At 38.6% G+C, this 19,186-nt stretch overlaps 1 protein-coding gene across 3 annotated transcripts in view; it reads left to right on the forward strand.

Annotated features, from left to right (window-relative positions):
- Positions 1–19,186, forward strand: part of QSER1 (glutamine and serine rich 1) — a 47,345-nt gene that overhangs the window by 2,258 nt on the left and 25,901 nt on the right. For 2 of the 3 annotated variants that reach the window (XM_054199331.1, XM_054199332.1), the window contains exons 2-3: positions 14,903–15,015; positions 16,235–16,399. In XM_054199331.1, coding sequence (XP_054055306.1) covers positions 14,903–15,015; positions 16,235–16,399 — 278 coding nt within the window. Of the gene's footprint in view, positions 1–14,902; positions 15,016–16,234; positions 16,400–17,544; positions 17,671–19,186 lie in introns of those variants that run through there. The other variant, XM_054199333.1, reaches the window with a different exon arrangement.

Genomic DNA, 19,186 nt, shown 5'->3' on the forward strand with positions numbered 1-19,186 from the left:
CCTGCTACCTTCACCAATCAAATTGTTAATCAAAAAAATCAAATTAGTATTACTGAATCCATTCTTGATATGACAATATTTATGCTATACTTTAGGAAGCAAAGTCAAGAAGACCTTGCTTTTACTTCTTAAAAGTTTCATCTGGAGGCTGTGTAGATGGTGATGAATGATGCATTTTAAATGCGTTGACTGAAATGTTTTAACTTTTTTTTTTTTTTTTACCATAGCAAGGGCAGGGAAAATACTGTGAATCATATTTTGTGCTTGTAGTTCTCCTGTACTGGCTGCTTAGAGTTCACGTCATTTTAGTAAGAATTAAAATACCCTGTCTTCAGCAAGATTTAAAGATTGGAACCGTGTTGGACACAATGTTAAATGCTGTCTGGGCTTGCATAGGTGTTTCTGGTTCCTCTGTCACTGATAACATTTGTCTTTGTATGGATGGAGCCAGTTGCTGGGGAATTGGGATGCAAGAGTCATGCCGCTCATTGCCAAGGCTTGTACCAGCCTGGAAGTAAATTGTGAAGGTGTAGATGTACTGTGAGGGAATATGCTGTCAATGGTCTTGACTTGCATTACAGATCACTTCACATTTTTCAAAATGGTGTTTTTGATTGTGGTTGACAGGTAGTCGTCTAAACAGCTGAAGCTGCATTAGCCTGATGTTAAATTAAAAAAATGTGTGTCATGTTCATCTGGTACTTGCCTGAAAAGAATTCAGCCTTTAGGTGATACAGATAACAGTGTTTCATTCAAATTTCATTTCATATTTATGCTGTTGCAGGCCGTGTTGTGGCAGGCTATGTTCCCTTTGTGCGGAGAGCCATGTTCACAGTCTCAGCTCATCAAAATGATTTCTCCTCCCTGCAAGCGTTGCTCCTGTCTTCCTGCGCTTAACTTCAGCCATCTGGTTTTTATCCTGCTCCTTATTTCTTGCAGGCACTGTTTTGTCTGTGCAATGGCACTATTCCTATCGACTGAAAGGAAATGTGTGGTGAAGTATTATAAGGACATTGCTACCAGGCCTGCTGTGACATAACTTTTCCCATGGAATGAGAGAAGATAGTGAAACGGGACAGGAGCTGGTGGAAATCACTTGAATCACTGCGTTAACCAAACAGAGATTGCTCCCACTGAAGAGTGTACTTGGACAGTGCAGGCATGGCAGCCCTGTAGCAGGGAGGTGAAAAGGGTGCTCCCATCCTTCATGTTCCCCCCACCCCAGTCTCTTACGTAGGCTGTCAGCATCTTGAAGGAATTTCTGATGGTTGTATGGGCACACTGCCACTCTTGACCTTTTTCTGTTGCTGTTATAAAACCTTGCTTCTGTGCTGAAACTGTCTCTTTTTGTGGCAGCATCTAAAGCTTGACATATTGAAGAGCGGATCATGTATGTCATCCTTACTTGTTACTTGCTCGAGAAAAACGTGGTCTTCAGAAAACAGGTGAATGTGTAATAGTTTGAGACCATCATAATTGCTTGGAAAGAGAAATGAAGATAGGTGATAACGGATGAGTCTTCTCATTGAGTTTGTCTGACTTCTGGATACTTGTAGAGTTTCATTCAGAGGAGGATTTTTAGTAGCGGAGGGAGCTCACTATTCTTGTTTGGTTTTTACCACAGCTTTGAGACCCAAATCTTCTGCTATATGTGATTGAGTGTCAGTTATGATTATTTTGTTGTTGTTTTAAATTTTATGGCGACTGCAGGGGTGTCTGATGATTCTTCATGCCTGGTAGTCTTTGTCAATCTCTATCCTACCCAAACATATGGATTTTTATATAATTTAATTTAAGATGGTTCTTTACGATAGACAACACTGACATTTAGTTAGTGCAACCTATATTTATACCAGCTATTCAAATAGAATGAGTTCACAGAGATAGTTCATATGCAGAGTTACGTAAGTGGGAGACAAACTTCTAAGATAAATGGTTATGATGATTTTTTTAAACCTGTATTTTTGCAGAGCTGTCAAACAATGCTTATTGTAACAACTGTATGATGATCGTGATTTAGTTAAGGCTCAATATTAAGTTCTAATGAATTTTTGCGTAGCTATTGAAACTCTAAAAGTGTGGATAGTGTGTTTTAGAAAAGCATACAACGTTTTCTTTCATCAAATGAAATTGTTCTGAGAGGTATAAACAATGTTTGTTGTTAAACACGTTTCTTACAAAAAGTTCCCTATGGCTTAGTATTTCAAATGTTGAAAGGAGCTCATAAACTGTGAATATATTTAGAACATTTGCTATTAAAAGAAAAGGCACAGAGGGATTAAATAAACTTTATAAACATATAAAAAGGTAGGTGATTTTAAAATCTTTCCAAACTTTCTGTCATAGTTTATATGTAAAACGTTTATACGCACAAAATAACACACAGGTAGTGTGTAGCACAGATACCTTACAGGGACTTGCTAGCTTTTGTTGGTTGTCTTTTCTTTTTTTTTTTTTTTTAGACTTTCTTGTTTTAACCTGCATTGAGTACACACTGAATAACAGCTGTGACAAGGTCAAAGATTGACTGAGCAGAGGCTGAACACATTCTTGCTGTGCGCCCCTCAGCTTTTCACAGATGCAGATGTGTGATCATCTTGTAAAATCTTTGCTAAAGTTTCAAAAGGAGCCAGATAGGCTCGTTTGGAATCACGTGCCGCTTACCTGTCTTAAGATTTTAAAGACAACTTTACGTGGAGCATTTTAAGCATTTTATGTTGCTTTGGTGCAGTGAGAAATGGTGACATAGAGCACCCTGCAAAAGGAACGAGTTGAAACTCAGTCTGAGGGTGCAGTTACATGAGATGGCTGAACTCCCTGCTCAGGCTCACCGCTGCTGAAAGGGGCTCCCTTCCTCCTCCCTTGCGTTGGCTCTGGTGTTTGTGCAACTGCACAGGGAGCTGGTCTGATTTGTTAATCCATGAGAAAACTAACCTGACCCAGGAGGTGAGTGGCTTTCTCTGTGCTGGTGTACCTGTGCTGTCAGACAGGAATCTAGGGGTGGCACCAGGGCACGAGCAGGGAGCAGAGCTGTAAGGAGTGAGCTGTGTGTCCTCAGTGGCACTATGCCCCATGGTCCTGGGCAGCTTTTAGATGGACTCAGCCTTGCTCTGTCACTGTCCTCAGTGAGTGTTGCACCCAAGTTGTACTGCCCACTTCCCTACCAGGAGCACTTAGTACATGTCCATGTTCGTTGAGTGCTTGACCTCTCATGAGGTCACCTGGAATATTTCAGATGTGAGCTCTTTCCCACGGAGCCAACAACTTCAACACAGGTTACCGAATATGTTGTTCTGAAAGAAGGGGTTTTCGCATTCTTCCACTTATGCAAAAAGTCTTTCAGTCCCATACGTGTGTCTTACCTTTCATCCTGTTAACTTTGTTGTAGGCCTTTATACTGCCAGAGAACAACCTTTTCCCTTTGTTTCTTCTGTACTTTTGCCCACCTTTTATTTGTTCTTGGAGATGCTGTTGATTCTGGCATGATGCTGTCACAGGGAAGAGGTTGGTTTTTTTCAGAAAAAAAATCTTTGTTCCCGTCAGGATAAAGGCACCTATGACTGGATTATATTCATTCTAAACAGTACTAGAGCTCTTAGTGGGTGTATTTTCCTTGGATTTTTTTATTTCTTGTATTTAGTCAAAGTATTCATGAAGTTGCATGTCAGAAAGTTATTTTGTATGATCCCTATTCCATACATTAAAAAAATGAAACAAAAAAAATCCCCAAACAAAAACCAGTTAAAAGGCAGCACATCAATAGTCTTACTTCAGGCCTTCCTTAGCGACCTTAAGTGTGACAAAAATAACTTTGAGCACCATGCAGGGTTTAACCTTTCCAGCACGGCATTTTTTGTTGTACCATGCAAATGACAGAGAAAGAAAAATTCTTTGAATTTTTAAGCAAAGAGAAAAAATGTGCTCAGAGAGGACAGAGCTCTTCGTCACTAAGATTACTAGATTTACTTACCTCACTGGGCAGATTCCATAGTTTTTGTTTTTACTTCTGCTACTCTTTCTGTCACCTCTTCTTACATTATTACTTCCTTGCTTTATTCCTCTGAAGGGACTGTTGAGGATGAATGGACACTTACAGTTGGAGTGTGCTCAGAACCTCTCTGAGCACGGGTTACAATAGATAGGGGCAAGGAGCTTTTATTCCTGAATCCCTGCACACTTGGACTTTCTTACTACAAAACAATTCAGCAAGAACCTATATATGTTTAGACAAGCTTTTGTTTGCCCATATTGCTTTTCTCGTTTTTCATCTTCCTTCTACATGCCTACTTCTGGTGCTTGCTTAGGACTTGTATAAGTGTAACCAATTACGCTCAGCAGGAAGAAGGCACCCTTAGGCATCCTTATCTTAGAGTAATGCTATTTACATTGGAGGATACTAAGCAACATTTATTCCTTAATAACCCTGCATGAATTATACTTGGGGCTGTCATACATTTAGATTTCATTGGAGATAACCCTCTTTTTCACCTGGTAGTGTTGTGTGGGAAGAGTTTGAGGGCTCTGGCCCTTTGTCTAGTGTTTCCAGATGTCTGGCAAGTAGCTCTGAGTGCTTTTGGACATCCCGAACATGCCAGACAAGTGGCTGCTGTGCCTGCATGATCGGGTTGGTGCTTCGTGGTGATACTGAGTGTACCAGCGTGTGCTGCATGTTCCCTGTTGTACTTTTTCTGACCAGGAAATCCCTTTTAGAAATTCGGCAACTTTGTGTTTCACACCACATCCTGTTTACTTTCTCTCCTCTTCGTGTCAAAAATTCCAGTGCTAGATAGTGAATAATCCTTCCATTCCTATGTTCCTCCCATTTCATTATTCTCTACCTTGTCTGCCAAGGATAGCATTTCTACTAGGTTTCTCTTCATTGTGAACATTTGCTCATTTGCTGTACAAAGAGTGATCCTAGAAAACTAACTCCTTAGGACTCTCAGCAGCAACTGTTAGTTAACTGCCTTCAGTTGTTGCTGGAGCTGGTGACCTAGAGGTTGCTGATGCTCAGTACCACTGAAGAGAACTGGGATTTTCTTCTTTTCCCCCTCTAAGAAACCTCCCTTTTGTTGTTCTCTTTAAAAGAGAATTCAGGTTTTTCACCAATTACGGGAATTTTTTAGTGTGTGTGTGTGTGCCGTTTTGATCTCCATTAATACTTGTTTTTGTTTAGACATCTGCCTGAACATCAGCAAATCTTAAATCAATACCTGGGGCATATTTAAGGAATTTGTTTTATATAGTGAAGTTTTTCCCATCTCAAAATAAATGTCATGTAGCTGTAACTATTTTTCTACAGTTTTGAACAGTGCACATTTTCTAGTTGAAGCATTCACAAGCAACTGGGTTCATATGATATTTTCAGCTAAACAGTAACTGGTGACAATGTGGTAGCCAGGGTCCTCTTTGCAAGGTTAGAAACGTAAATTTAGATCTGTTTTAGGATGAAGAGAGCACCAAGAAAGAGGTGTAAGGACTGTGCTAATTTTTCCTATAAAGGTAGGGAGTAACACCCTGTGATGTTTCCTTTAATGTAAAGGACTCTTGCTGCTGCATTTTACGATGAACTGTGTTTTGGTAATATGTTAGATCTTTCCTGGGCACGCCTCTTAAATTGGGATGGAAGTGGCGTTAGTCATAGGGATGCCTCTTTATTGAGTCTAAAGGAGCTTATGTGAGCTGCTTAGCCCTTTGTAGTATGTTGTGGGATGGGTAAAACACGGTACCAAACACGTGGGCATGCTAGAAGGCTTAAATGGCCTTGAATTCTAGGCTGTACAGATGACCAAGGTTAGTAAGGTTTGTGGTCTCAGGTGTAGGCAGTCAGTAGATGCCTCGATTCTGTGCAAGTTCTGTGGCTGTGAGTTGGGAAGCCACCGGCCTTCTCAGTGGTTTGGTGTGTTACATACCGAGCTCTTAAGACATTTTAACTTTGTGAAACCTTGAGAAACTAACTTATTTCAGTAGTGAGTGTTTGCAACTGGATTGTGAGGGACCTCTTTTGTAAATCTGAGTGTGTTAGTGTTTGGGCCTTAGTTTTCCTAGATTAAAAGAGAATATATTTAATGGGTTATGAAACTGTGAAGTGCTTGGAGAATGGTTGAAAAGAGGCATTGCCTAAGATGGCTGTGTCAGTCGATAGGGCATATATGTATTTGCACCTCTTACTGCTTTTGTGATTAATATCTGAACTTCAGCATTGTCTTTTCCATATAACTGGAAAATAATGGGCTTATTAAGAAATGAGATATCAAGCATTCCTATAGCATCCCAAAGGTAATACTCAAGCTTGTCACAATGTATGGCACTGTAATAACTGTGAGAGGATAAAGGTTGAGAAGTATTTCAATAGCTGAGATGAATTGTATTTTTAATAATGCAGTGATGTGGCTGAGCCACATCTTGATATAATGCTCTGCTGATTTTTATATTTTGAGATAAAATTCTATTATTAAAAGTAATGAAATCTTTTTGTGCATATCTTGGTCAAGTATAATAGAGGATTATGCTCTGTGCTCAACATTAAGCCTGTGATGATCTCGAGAAGAGTTTCAAATATCTCCAGGTACCCTTAAAAAGTGCTAAATTTCCATTACTGTCTGTTACAAAAAATCTTTGAAATTGTGAGTAAAGCTCTGTAGGACAGAAGTATTGCTAATTAAAAAAATCACAGCTATTATTTCCATGCTGGGTAAAGAGAAAGCTCTTTCATAGAGAAAAGGATAAATAAATGTGGCGACAAAATAGTCCAGTGCCTCAAAAGGTGAGAAAAGAAGATTGTAGTTCTTAGTGTTGTAAGCTACGCAGACCATAGTGGGTACTCATTTTTCTGCAGGGACCAGTAGAGTAGAAGGTGACAGGGAAGATGTGTGAACCCCCAAAACATTGCTTGACAACTAAAAGCCTTAAAATCGTTTCTGACGCTGCATCATAATATAAATTGGGTGGTAAATGTGGGTATATCAGTGTCTGTTTAGATGTGGGGACCGATGATACTGGGTTAGCGAGGACATCAAAGTTAGGCGTCAATACTTGGAGTAGGAAATGCTGAAAGCTCCTCTCCGGACATTGAATTCTTAAAAAGCAAATCAGGAGCTCAAATAGTTTTGGCAGGCCATAGTCCTGTTAAGGTAGAAAAGAATGGAGAAAAAGTGGGTAAGCTGTAAAGAGTTTCTTAACTAATATAGCACTTTATGCTCAGCTTTATTTGCGATGTTCAGATCAAAACACCCCACAGTAAAAAATATGTCAACTGTGTTTAGTGTAATTGATTTTAATGAATTCCTTGGAAATTCCTGATAGGACACAGACGGGTTTCCAGCTGAAACCTGCCTTGGTGCTGCCAGCCCCGCTCACCCTATGGGGTGACGGCTGGGGGGTCCGCAGTGATGTGGGGCTGCTATGGTCAAGCTGTCACCCCCAGCCCTGCAGCCCTGCTCCTGGGCATGTGGCAGGGGTCTGAGAGCCCTGGGTGCTCCTCTGGCTTCTGGGTTCCTGTGAGCAGGAGTTTTGGAGTTTCTCATTAAAGAAATTTTAAGTAGTTCATATTTAGAATTTTAATTCTAAATTTAAAACACTTTCACCCTTTTTTGGCAAGAGAAGTGTTAGCTAATATTTGCAAAAAAAAAAGACTTTTTGTTAAATGTACTGTATTTCAACCACAGATAACCTCAGCAAAGAGGTAATTTACATAGTATGTGTTAAAAAATAAGAACATGAGATAGTTTGTCCAGTCCCTCCATAGTAACTGAAGTTGAAATTTATAAATAGCTCATTTCTATCAGAATATTAGTTTTCATGTACATAGTTTTAAGGCATAGTTTAACTGATTTTTATGAAAACAGAATTATAATTGTCTTTGTTATTAAGAACTCCACAGGTTACTTAATCAGACAAGCCAGCACTTGCACTCATGTATTGAAGTACCAGTAAGACTATTTTGGCTTTTCTGAAGCAGTTTTGGGCCTTTTATTTTTAAAAGGATCAAGCATAAAGAGTTCAGACACATTAACAAGGCCCTTTTTTGCTGTAAAATCTTTTTCTCTTAAGATACAACATGTATCCAGGTAGAGAATCACAGGAACAGCATGAACTTTTACTCATTCAGGCAGTTCCTGGCACATAATTTTCTACCTCAAAATCTATTTCTTAGAAGTTTCTATTTCTTAGAAGTTCCTATATCTCAGCTTCTAGAAAGCAAGGAAGCAATGAGTGTTTCCTCTCACAAGCACCTCGAGGCAGTCTTCAGCTCCATCCATGTCATGGTGGTCTCAGCCATGCTCTCAGTGGCTCTGCATAGGAATTGAAGTGGGGAATTAACACATCAACTTCATCTTTAATGAAAGAGTGAAAGGTGATTGCCTCTGGTTTGTTACAATTTGTTATATTCTACATTGAATATGTAGTCTGTAATTACATTAAAAGGGAAGAATGTGACATAACCAACAGACAGTTGAGATTGTCGATAAGATACTACTCTTCTGTGTTTAATTGAAATACCGTAGTACTGGAGTCAGATTTTGTATTTTCCACCTTTTAAAAAGTTATCTTCTATCTTGAATAATAATATTATTATATAGTAATAATTCTTTAAAATATTGACATATATTTATTTTTTATGGATAATTCAAAACCAAGTCAGGCAAATGCTAAAGATGTATGCCATTCCCAAAGGAACGCTTTATGTACCTTTTTAAGATGTGTTAACTTTAGAGATGCTTTTCTTCTAATTTCTTGGTGTTGGACTTTATTTTTCAAATAGCAGACTTTTTCTTTTGTGTTGTGTTCCAGAGTGTTAAATATTCGTTCTTTTTGTGCAAAGGTTGGTTGAATCATCAAATGTTAAAGATTCTCTTGTCTTGTATCATTTTATGAGAGGATCAGGGGAATTAGATGCAGGGAGTAGGCTGGTTTCCATTTTTTCCTGAACCTGCCAACATTTGCAAGCTTTGAAACAACTTTGTTCTTGCAGTGTCTTTTTTTTTTTTTTTCTGTTTGTTTGTGGCTGGGAAATAGAAGTGAAAAATCACATATTGCATACATTTCTAAATAAATATTTTGCACTGAAGTGAGTCTCTGGGCTGAGCAGGAGTTTATTTTCCTTTGTTTTCTATTGGAATTAATTACTGAAACATTTTCTGTTGTCTGTAAGGGCTTGCTTTTAAGCTTCCAGCAGTGCATTGGCCTGTCTGTTGGACAGGAGTGATTTGATGTTATTAAAAGTATTAAACTCATTTAAGTAGCAACTTTCTTTCTAGGCAAATACCTCTGTCCTTTATGATCCTGCTCCCTTAGAGTCATTGCTTTTTTAAAAAAAAAATCAAACCCATTTTTGGATTAAATATATCTACCTATATCTATACATATACATTGCTTTTAAATTTTAATTCTATTCTGAGCTGCAGATAGATAAAGCCTAGATGCTGAATGACATTCTGGTTAGGCTGTAGCAAATGGTGGTGAGCTGAAGTGCATGCTGGCTAAAAGGCCTCCTTTTTATCTGTACTAAATTCAAATATTGTTTCCAAGTAATATTCTTCCATTCTGTCTCCATGGGATGCTGTCAATAAAGGCAAATTAACAAATATAAATATTTAAGCAAAATATTAAATACTGTATCTAATATTAAAACAATTCTAAATATGAACCTGCAAGCAGGTGATGCAACCTGGAACTGTATTTTACATGTTTAAAATCAAATATTGTGGGCAAAAAGAGGTGGAAGCTGCGTATTAGTTTGTATATCTTATATTTAGAATAATATTTTTAATATTTAGAAAGGCGTTTGTCATTTTTGTGGTGTTTAGATCTTAAGTGGCTTTGCTTTCAGCCTCTGACTCGTGCTTGCTATTGCATGGCGAAAGAGCTGGTTGAGGAGAGACTCCTTTGCCAAGTGCCAGAGCCTTGGGATAGAGGGGACAATTTGAGTAACATTTCCCCTATTTTGCATGTATCTCAAGTCAAATAAAATGCAAAGTGTGAGTTTTAAGGTATTTCCTTGTTAGTATGAGGTTATCACTGTATTCCTAATCTCCTTTTTGACTTATTTAGAAATGGACCGTATGCCTGGTCATTTTCCCACTGGAGTCAGGAAGCTCCTCTTGTTTTAAGTAAGGCGGAAGAGGCTGCCCACAAATGAGATCATATTGCTTCCCTGGTCCATCGCAAATGTGATCACCTGTGTGGTGCATGCTGGGTTCCTTCCTTGTGTTTCGCTGGGTTTGGTTGGTGTGGACCTCAGACTGGTCAGTCTGCGCCGGAGCCTGGGGTTGTGCTGCTGAGGCTTCCCCTCCACTGGCCATCCCCGTTCTCCTCTGTTTGGGGGTTTCCTGTGCAACTACTGGTCTTGTAGGTGTCTCATTTCGCTTCGAGTGCGGCCTGCACGGTTTGAATACTTAGAAAATGCTCTGTGATTTTAATGTGGTTTTTCAGCAATTTCCCTTTGTCAGAGGCAGGAGTTGAAAGTGCCTAAGAACAAGGTATTGCACCCAGGAGTATCCTTTGCTGCTTAAAAGTCCAGGTCTGTTTTTCCTGTAGGCATTAAACGTTTCCCTAGAGCTTGAATAATTGCTGTTACTAAACTTTAAAAAAAATAAAAAAAATCTTTAAAGTTGCTAAGCTCTAATGAAAATTGGTCTAGGGAATAAAATAGAAAGATGAAAATGCCCTCTTTCCATGCAATGATACTTTTCGTATTGAGTATTAAGTAAACTAAGATGCTTGTTTAAAGTGGTTTTGTTTCTGTATTTCATTCTGTACGGATGCCTAGGAGAGCAAGGTTATTTGAAGAAAATGAGAGAATTACAAATAAAGATCTATTTGTATGTACAGTGCTTATTGCAACTAATTTTTTTTTTCCTTGTAACCCTTCCATTTGTGTTTGAAGTTGAGAAATGCATCTATCATTTGTGTAAAGTGCAAACCAGATCATGGTGTGAGCAGGTGAGGAGGGTGGCAAGTACAAGGTAACCCAAAAACGTTTTGCAGTTGGAGACCTAAATTCATCTGAAACTACTAGATTGAAGAATGCTGTGAAAATGAATTGTCATAAGAATAGCAATAGAAACAGATATCTGAAGAGTTGATTCTGGAAAGACAGTATGGGCTAACAAAAAGGAGTTGTTAATCAAGGTTGAGGAATTTTAGTAACTAAGTGCAATGGCTATATGTTTTCTTCCGGAAATTTTACTGGAGAGGTAATAATCTTCTGTTGGCCCAACTGATGTAGCTGAAAAAAACCAGATTAATTTTTGAGTTGTTTCATTGTCATAAGGACTTTTTGATTGCATCATTACAGCAATGACAAATAATGATGGCTCTTTATAGGACATCTCTAAAAGGACACTTAAATATTAAAATGGAATGGACCATTTCAATGAAAAATACTTCAGGGGGAACTATTTTCCAAATTCGTATGTCAAATTTGTATTACTTTCTGGCAGTAATCACTCCACTGTGCAGTTAACTGTGCCAGTAGAAGAGAGAAATCTCTGTGATATATCAGTGATAAGGGGGAAGTGTTTTTGGAACGCTGTGTAGCAACTAATGATAACAAATAACAAAGTACTGAGCTATGTGAATGTGTCTCTTCAGTAACTAATCTGACATTTCAGTACAAGTGAGAACTCGTGCAATTTTAACAAACTTTGAAACTCGAGTGCAAAAGGCTAGATAGCCATAATGTTATTTGCCACGCTAAATTTGTGTTTTTGATATGCGAATTACATGCTGTATAAGTTTGTCTGTTTAAAAGCTAAATTTTATACAAGGAAACCCTGAGGCAGTAGTGTTCTTTCAGATTGCTGTGCTTGTGTTTAGGATAAGCTTATGTAAACTGAAGGCATATATGCAGGGTTTTTTTGAGATAAGAATCTACATTCCAGCAACTAGTAATTATACAATAAACAATTAACTGTTCTAATAAATACAATGTTTTTATTGAAAGACAGATTCATTTTTGAGGTTGCGGTTTCATTAACTATGACCTGAGTGTTTGTATTAAAAAATAAATTAAAAAAAAAAAAAGGCATCATATACTTCGAGTGTTCTTATGATGCTCATAATTACTAGAATTTTGAGATTCTAGTAATTAACAAGGCTTTTGAGATACTAAGTCTAGAGGTTATTTTGCATCCCAGTGTTAATTCTAGCTTCCTCAGTGTTACAAAGTCTTTGTCTAAGTTTCTTTTACAAGTTGCTTTTGTCATTCAGCACATGGTGCCTTGTCTACAAGCTTGCGTGTTAGGCTGTCTTTTAGTCTTTGCATATAGTGTTCCTTTCCTTTACAAAAAAGGTGTTTATTGCAAGGGAGTGAAGAGGGGGAAATGAATCACAATCTTCACCAAACAACCAGAATAAGTAGAAATATCAAACTTAAAAAAAACCTTAAACCAACAACAACCCCCCCCAGCAAACTAATTTTTCAATTTCCCAAATTTTCTGGTGGTGAATTTAAAGTAAAGTTCATCCACTTTTTGCTCATGACCTTCTTCTGTGACAATGTACGAGGAGGAATGATGCAGTATTACTTGATGCAATCTGTACCAGTTTTTGTGGGTCTCCCCTCGCTTGGAAGGACGTTTGCTGCAAAGTGTAGGCTGGCTTTCCTAGAAGACCCCTACAACTCCAGACACGCCTCTCCGCCCAAAAACGCCTGAAATGGGAAAAGGAAGGTGTTCCACTGTATGACCAATATACGTACTGTGACTTCATAGTTTGCCCTTTAAAATGTATATGAAAACAAAGTCAGCATCACATACTTTTATGTAGGTAAATGCTTTAAGAAAACCTGAAAGTAAAACTAGGTAAAACCTTTTACACATGGAAAGTTTTCACGTGATCAGCATTTGTGTTGGTGAAGATAACTCTTGCTGACAATGTGTGCATTACCATGACTCAGTTTAGAAGCGTGTTTTCTCATGTAGCACATTTTTGTTTTTAAAAAAGCTGAAGAAAACATTGTGTCCTAAGTTGTATGGTTTTTTCCTAGCTATGCAAGTTTGTTCAAAAAAAAAAACCAAACCACCTTAATTTTAATATTTGTCTTTTAAAAATATTTGCATTTAAATTAGCTTTATTAGTTGCATAATGTTTTATGTGCAGAATGCTATTGTAATTTTTTTTTTGTTTGGAAATATTAACATTTTTTAATGCTGTAAATCAAAAAATAACTTACAGCATCATGCAATTATGCCTGCCAGTTGTCCATAGTGATGATGCAAATCATTAGATTTCAGTCAGCATATAACAGAAATCAGTTGCTGATTCATAGTGTTGAACTGCACAAAGGTCTGTCTACGAAAGAAGCACGCTGACTCTGAATTGTGGTTTGGTGATTCTCTAAAAGGTAATTAATGCTGTGATAGGTGTTAAAGTTCTAGACAGGGATTGCAACTGTGAAAAGCTGTAGCTGAGGTTCTTTGCTTTTTCGGAGGATTTTAATTCATTCTTTAGGTTTGTGCCTTAGTCTGTAGGAGCACTGCTATGCTATAAGCAGCTGAAATGGAAAATATATCCCCTGTTAGTACCTCTCGGGCATAGAAGTTAATCTAGAAGTCAAAAATGTTGTGTCCCTTACACATAGGCTCTTGCTGGTTCGTAATGTGTGGAGGTCACAGTGCTCTTACAGGCTCATCAAATCTCCACCGCCTCCTCTTGTCACCTTAATGAAAACGAAGCAAATCCAGTAGTGTTGCCAATATTTTGTATTATTTGGTGACTTCTATAAAAGTTTCCCATGATGTCATGATTCCTGGCACCAAGTGTTCGATTTTTCCCTTATGCAGAGGGACTGCCCCCTCATCCCAGGGGATGAAGGAGGGTAAGGGAAGTCTCCCTTATAGCAGTGAGCAGGGAGGGCTGTGGGTTTCTCTGTTTGGGGTTTTTTGGCATCTGTTTACAATTGAATTTTGAACTTAAAGCAGTCTCACATGTGCACAGGAGTAAGTAGCAGCTACCTATAAACTTAATGTCGGCAAGGCAAGAACAGGAGAAGATAAATGGTTACTCGGTCATGCTGGCTTTCATTTTTTCCATTTGACAGGTGCTGTACAGAGCTGAATCCGTGGGAGCTTGAAAGCCTTGGGATTTTGTTTTGCCTCTCCCTCCTTTTTCTGCCTTTTAAGTTGGAAATCATTAGCACTTTGGGCAGGTTCCTAATGTTGCCTGATGTTTAGATCGCTTTTCTTTATCTTCTGCTTTGTTGCTTTTGCATGTGCCCAGACACTGTATATTTTCAGTTTGCTTCCATTAAGCCCGATTAAAACATTATGTTAATTTAGATGACTCATTTCAAAACGTTAAATAAAAACTTTGGGTCATTAGCTTATATTTAATGCTAGGAGGTCTGAAGACTGAGATTTGTGACTTACTATTGCGCTCACTGTCAGTTTTGTTAGAATCGTACCAAAACTTAACAAAATCTTTAAAAACCATTGCTCCTGCAGCCTTTGGCGTTCCGGCCTTTGTAGAAAATGTAGTTCTGTAAGTTTTAATGGAATCAGAAATTGAATTGTTAAATTGGGCATGTATTTGTAGTCATCTGCTTTGCAGACTTTGTGTCAGTAAATCATTACAAGAAATGTCCATCCAGTGTTTCTTACAGTTGAACTAGGAAGACCTCTGTCTTTCTGATAGTCCTTTGTAGACTTTTTCATGATGAACTTTGATTTTTGTAAGGATTTACCCCTCCACCCCTACCTTTGTCTCATTGGGTTTTGTACTTTTTTTTTAAATCTGCTTAACATTTTTAGTGATGTCCTAGCACAGCCACATCTGTCAGATCTTGGCCTTATGTTCTGGTTTATTTCTGCAGCTTTTTAGCTTGTCCTTGAGATTTCATAGTTGTACTTTGTATCTATAGCTGTGTATTTTTGTTAATAATGTTTCGTTTCTTCCTTAGCTTAAGCTATGGAGGAGGACATTCATCGCATTCAGAAACAGATCTTCTTCACAGACAGACATACACAGCTTCTCATCAGCTTTCTGGATACTCTACTACACACCATCCTACTGGTAACTGTCCATATCATGAGGTTACAACTTAAATAGCTAAAGAAAAATACCCCAGACTGTTACATAATTTTGATTCAAGTTGATGAATTTTATAATCGGAGCGAGTTTGTCATGCAGGTGGTGGTAAGTGGTATTAGAACAGCTGAGTTTTTAGTACAAAGTTAACAATTGGTGGTTAGGTTTTATCAAAATGTTGTAAGTTGAAATGAAAGTATAAGGGTGAGGTTATGCTCAATAACATTGTTGGCTCTTAAAGAAACTGCATTTATTCTTTAAAATACAGCTTTTCAAGATTTGGCCTATGCATAAGGGCCAAATGTTAAGTATGCCTCAAAGCCAACTGCAGAAATCGTGCCAGTTCTTTTAGACTAAAGCAAATAGAAAAACTAATGCAAGTTGGAACACACTGTTGCTAGTACTTACATGTGCAAAATAAGACATAGTGCTGGGGGAAAGTTTAAAATTTACATCTGCATCAGGATCTGTCTGTGATTCTGATGGTATCCTGTTTCCATGTCAGAAGAAGACAGGGCATGACCTCTTCATGCTCACTTTGCAACGCAGTTTCTAAGGAAAGCTACTTGAGCTCATGTGCTGGCTGGAATCTGCAGTCTCTTGGCCAGGTCCTCAATCAGGACGATGGAGGGTCAGAACTGCACAGAACACTGCAGGGTGTAGACCTTGCAGTCTTGACATAATCTCAGTTACTCAAAAGTGGATCTCTCCAGTGCTTCCCATCTAGCCCTAAGCCATTGAAAGATGTGAGCAACAGGAACACACAAAGGTATTTCTTGAAACAGGGAATACAACCAAAACAACTTTCCTTGTGCCAGTCTTACAGAAAAGTCCAAACTGCTACAAGCTGCCCAAAGTGGGAAAAGGTCAATACAGAGAAGTTGAATCAATTTAAGAAGGAATTACGAGTGTTTAAACACTTCATGTAAAGAGTGGAACAGATGAAGGACGAATTTGATTGATTCACTAAATATTGCTTTTAAGCATCATATTGAACATAAATTTAATATACCTAAGTTCCAGTTTACAGTTGCAATACTAAAACAGTTAAACACTGAAAAATCAATGTACTTTAATAACATCACTAATGTTTCATAGGTTATTTTTAGTTAACTGTGATTGTATATCCTTGTTACTTGATTGAGCTTTTTACAAGTTCATCTGAATTGTCTGTTTTGTGTCATTTCTCTCCACCCCTGTCTAGGTCTTTCAGGAATATTTGATACCTGTATGCACAGTGCTGGAAGCAACACTAAGGAAACTTCTTCAGTTATGAATTTTCTCTCTGCTATTGAGTCTCGTACCGCTCAAACGGTCTCTTCAGGATCTACCCTTTTACCACAATTCAGGGCTCCTTCTTGGCAGACAGGTGAAAAATTTCTCTTGAAATAAAATTCTGTCACGATTATATTGCATGCTTGAGAGGATTTGAAACAAAAATATCTTGACCAGCTGAAAAGGCTACATGTCTTCTACCTCTCTTCTGTCTCGGTATTTAAAAATCTCAAAATCAATGAAATTACAATTAGCAGAAGAATTATATTAGAAGAGGAATTACATGAGCAGAAGTTCTAATTGTTTAGAAGGAATTTAGGTGTATAGGATATTATTTTGTCCAGTGAGTCGAATTTATTCTCTAAGTTTGTGTGGAATTAGTCTCACTAACACCATAAGCATATTCAGGTAGACTGCTTGTACACCCTAGCAGATCTTTCATTCTCAAACTCTGTTCCCTCTCATGGTGGTTCTACTGTGATATTACTACTAAAAGTCAATAAACAACTTCAGCCCCTTTGTACGCAGAAGTAATGAGCAAGGTGCTCTCAAAAAGAGGGTCTGAGGTGCATGTCGCATAGAAATAAGTCATCTAATTTACAAATAAACAAACATGCCGTCTTTTTCGGCAGACGGACTGCCTTCTACAAACCTCCCCCATCTGTCAAGCCTTCTGTGCAGAGCAGGAAACTTTGCATATTTGGAGCTTGCTGTAGACAGCCACACCAAGATAAGTGTTGCTGCTGCATCTGTGGGTAGCTTTGAGTTTTGCTTAATCTCCTGTGGTGATTATGCAGCTGTGCAGTGAATCAGATCTATTCACTGATCTGACAGAAAAAGTTTGGGTGGTTTTTTTTTTTTTCCTTTGGTGGGATGGTTTTCCACTGTATCAGCAAACTGATCAGTGCAGCTGTGTGATCACTGGTTCTGATTTTGGGGAGGAGGCATAAGGTAGGAAGAGGGAAGAGTCAAACAAGCCTTTCATTGACAGTTTGCACTTGGTGTGTTAAGTGTAATGTGCAGGTGCATTCCATGAAGAGCCACTCAAAAAATTCAGGAGAGAATGTGGCTTTTTATTTACCATGGACAAAAGCAGGTGTGTGAGAGCACAGATGAAGACAAATGCTGCAAGTCTGTTAAAAAATCTTAATATAAATCAGTGGTGTTTAGAGTTGTGATTGACCCATCCTCACATCAGATTGTCAGCTGGGAAGAAATCTTTTTTTCTCTTCGTCCTAGCATTTTCTCCATTGCAGCCTGCCTAACAGTGAATTGTGAAGAATGGGGAGACATGCTGTGGGTCGGGTTTGATGTTGATACCAGTGATTGAGAGACTTCTCAGTACTCATTACTAAGAACTCATCAGTAAGCCTATTTTCAATATTACCAGTTCTCTGAGCTTTCTGTTGTCCTTTAATACTTTTGCTGCTTTTCTGTATCCCTCAATCCTCCCAAGTGTCATTTGAGAGCTTTGTCTTCCGCAGACTTTTTTGATGAGGGAAACCAAGTGCTCTTTAGTCTTCAAGGTGACCTTTCTTTAGAAGGGTTCTTTTACTATGGGTATTACTCCAAACCCTACAACTGCCGATTTGGGGCATGGAGGGGAGGGGAGGAAAGAGGAACAGTGTGTTTCTTATATTGTCCTACCAAGTCTTCCTTTGATATGTGGGATGTATTATCAGTGGTTTGATTTCTTAGGGTAGTGAGGGCTGTCTGTGCGCACAACTTACTACCTTTGCCATACCTTTTGTCTGCTCCCCTAGAAAAGTAAAACATAAAACACAGCAGTTCTGCCATAATAGTGCTTCTGTGAATGGCTCTTGTCTGGTTTAAGAAATTACCTGCATAGTAGGAAAGGCTTTAATTTGTGGAAGAGAAGGGAAAAATACAGGTCAGATGAGAAATCATAGAATCTTCATGGTTGGAAAGGACCTTTGAGATCATCGAGTCCAACCATACACACAAAAAAACCCCCCTACAATCTCTGCCACTAGAGCATGCCCTGAAGTGCCACATCTAGATGTTTCTTAAACACCTCTAGGGATGGTGACTCAACCCCCTCCCTGGGCAGGCTGTTCCAGTGCCTCACCACTCTTTCAATAAAGTAATTCTTCCTAATATCTAATCTAAACCTCCCCTGCCGCAACGTCACACTATTTCCTCTGGTCCTGTCATTATTCACTGGGAGAAGAGGCCAACACCCACCTCTCTCCAGCCTCCTTTCAGGTAGTTGTAGAGGGCAATGAGGTCTCCCCTCAGCCTCCTCTTCTCCAAGCTAAACATGCCCAGCTCCCTCAGCCTCTCCTCATATGACCTGGTCTCCAGACCCCTCACCAGCCTGGTAGCTCTCCTCTGGACACGCTCCAGCACTTCAATGTCCCTCTTGTACAGAGGGGCCCAGAACTGAACACAGTACTTGAGGTGACACCTCACCAGTGCCCAGTACAGAGGCACGATCACTTCCCTACACATCCCACATGCCCCTACCTTTGTGCATTAGTGGTAAGGATCAGTAAAAGAGAACCTAGTTGTACACGGTGTTGCAGATTTTTAGAATAGGAAAAAACCAAAGCATTAAAACACTGCTTATGCTTCTTACTCAGAAAGACCTTATTGTTGACTCATAAAAAATACCTTGGCGTTCCTTCAGTATCACATCTCTTCATATCAGTTTGTCTTGAACTCAAATAGAGAAACAAAGACTTTCTTTTGCAGCTTCATCTGAAACTTCCAAAGCAATTTTGTGATTAAGTTGCAATCAGTTTAAGGGGACTTAATATATTTTAAAATGAAAATGGATTTTTTTTTTTAACTTAAGTATTTGTCTCAAAACAAGCTTTATTTTTTTCTGATTTGCATACACTTGTAAATTTCCCAGTGG

The sequence above is a fragment of the Rissa tridactyla genome, chromosome 4, assembly GCF_028500815.1.
Source record: "Rissa tridactyla isolate bRisTri1 chromosome 4, bRisTri1.patW.cur.20221130, whole genome shotgun sequence".
NCBI classification, from domain to species: Eukaryota; Metazoa; Chordata; class Aves; order Charadriiformes; family Laridae; genus Rissa; species Rissa tridactyla.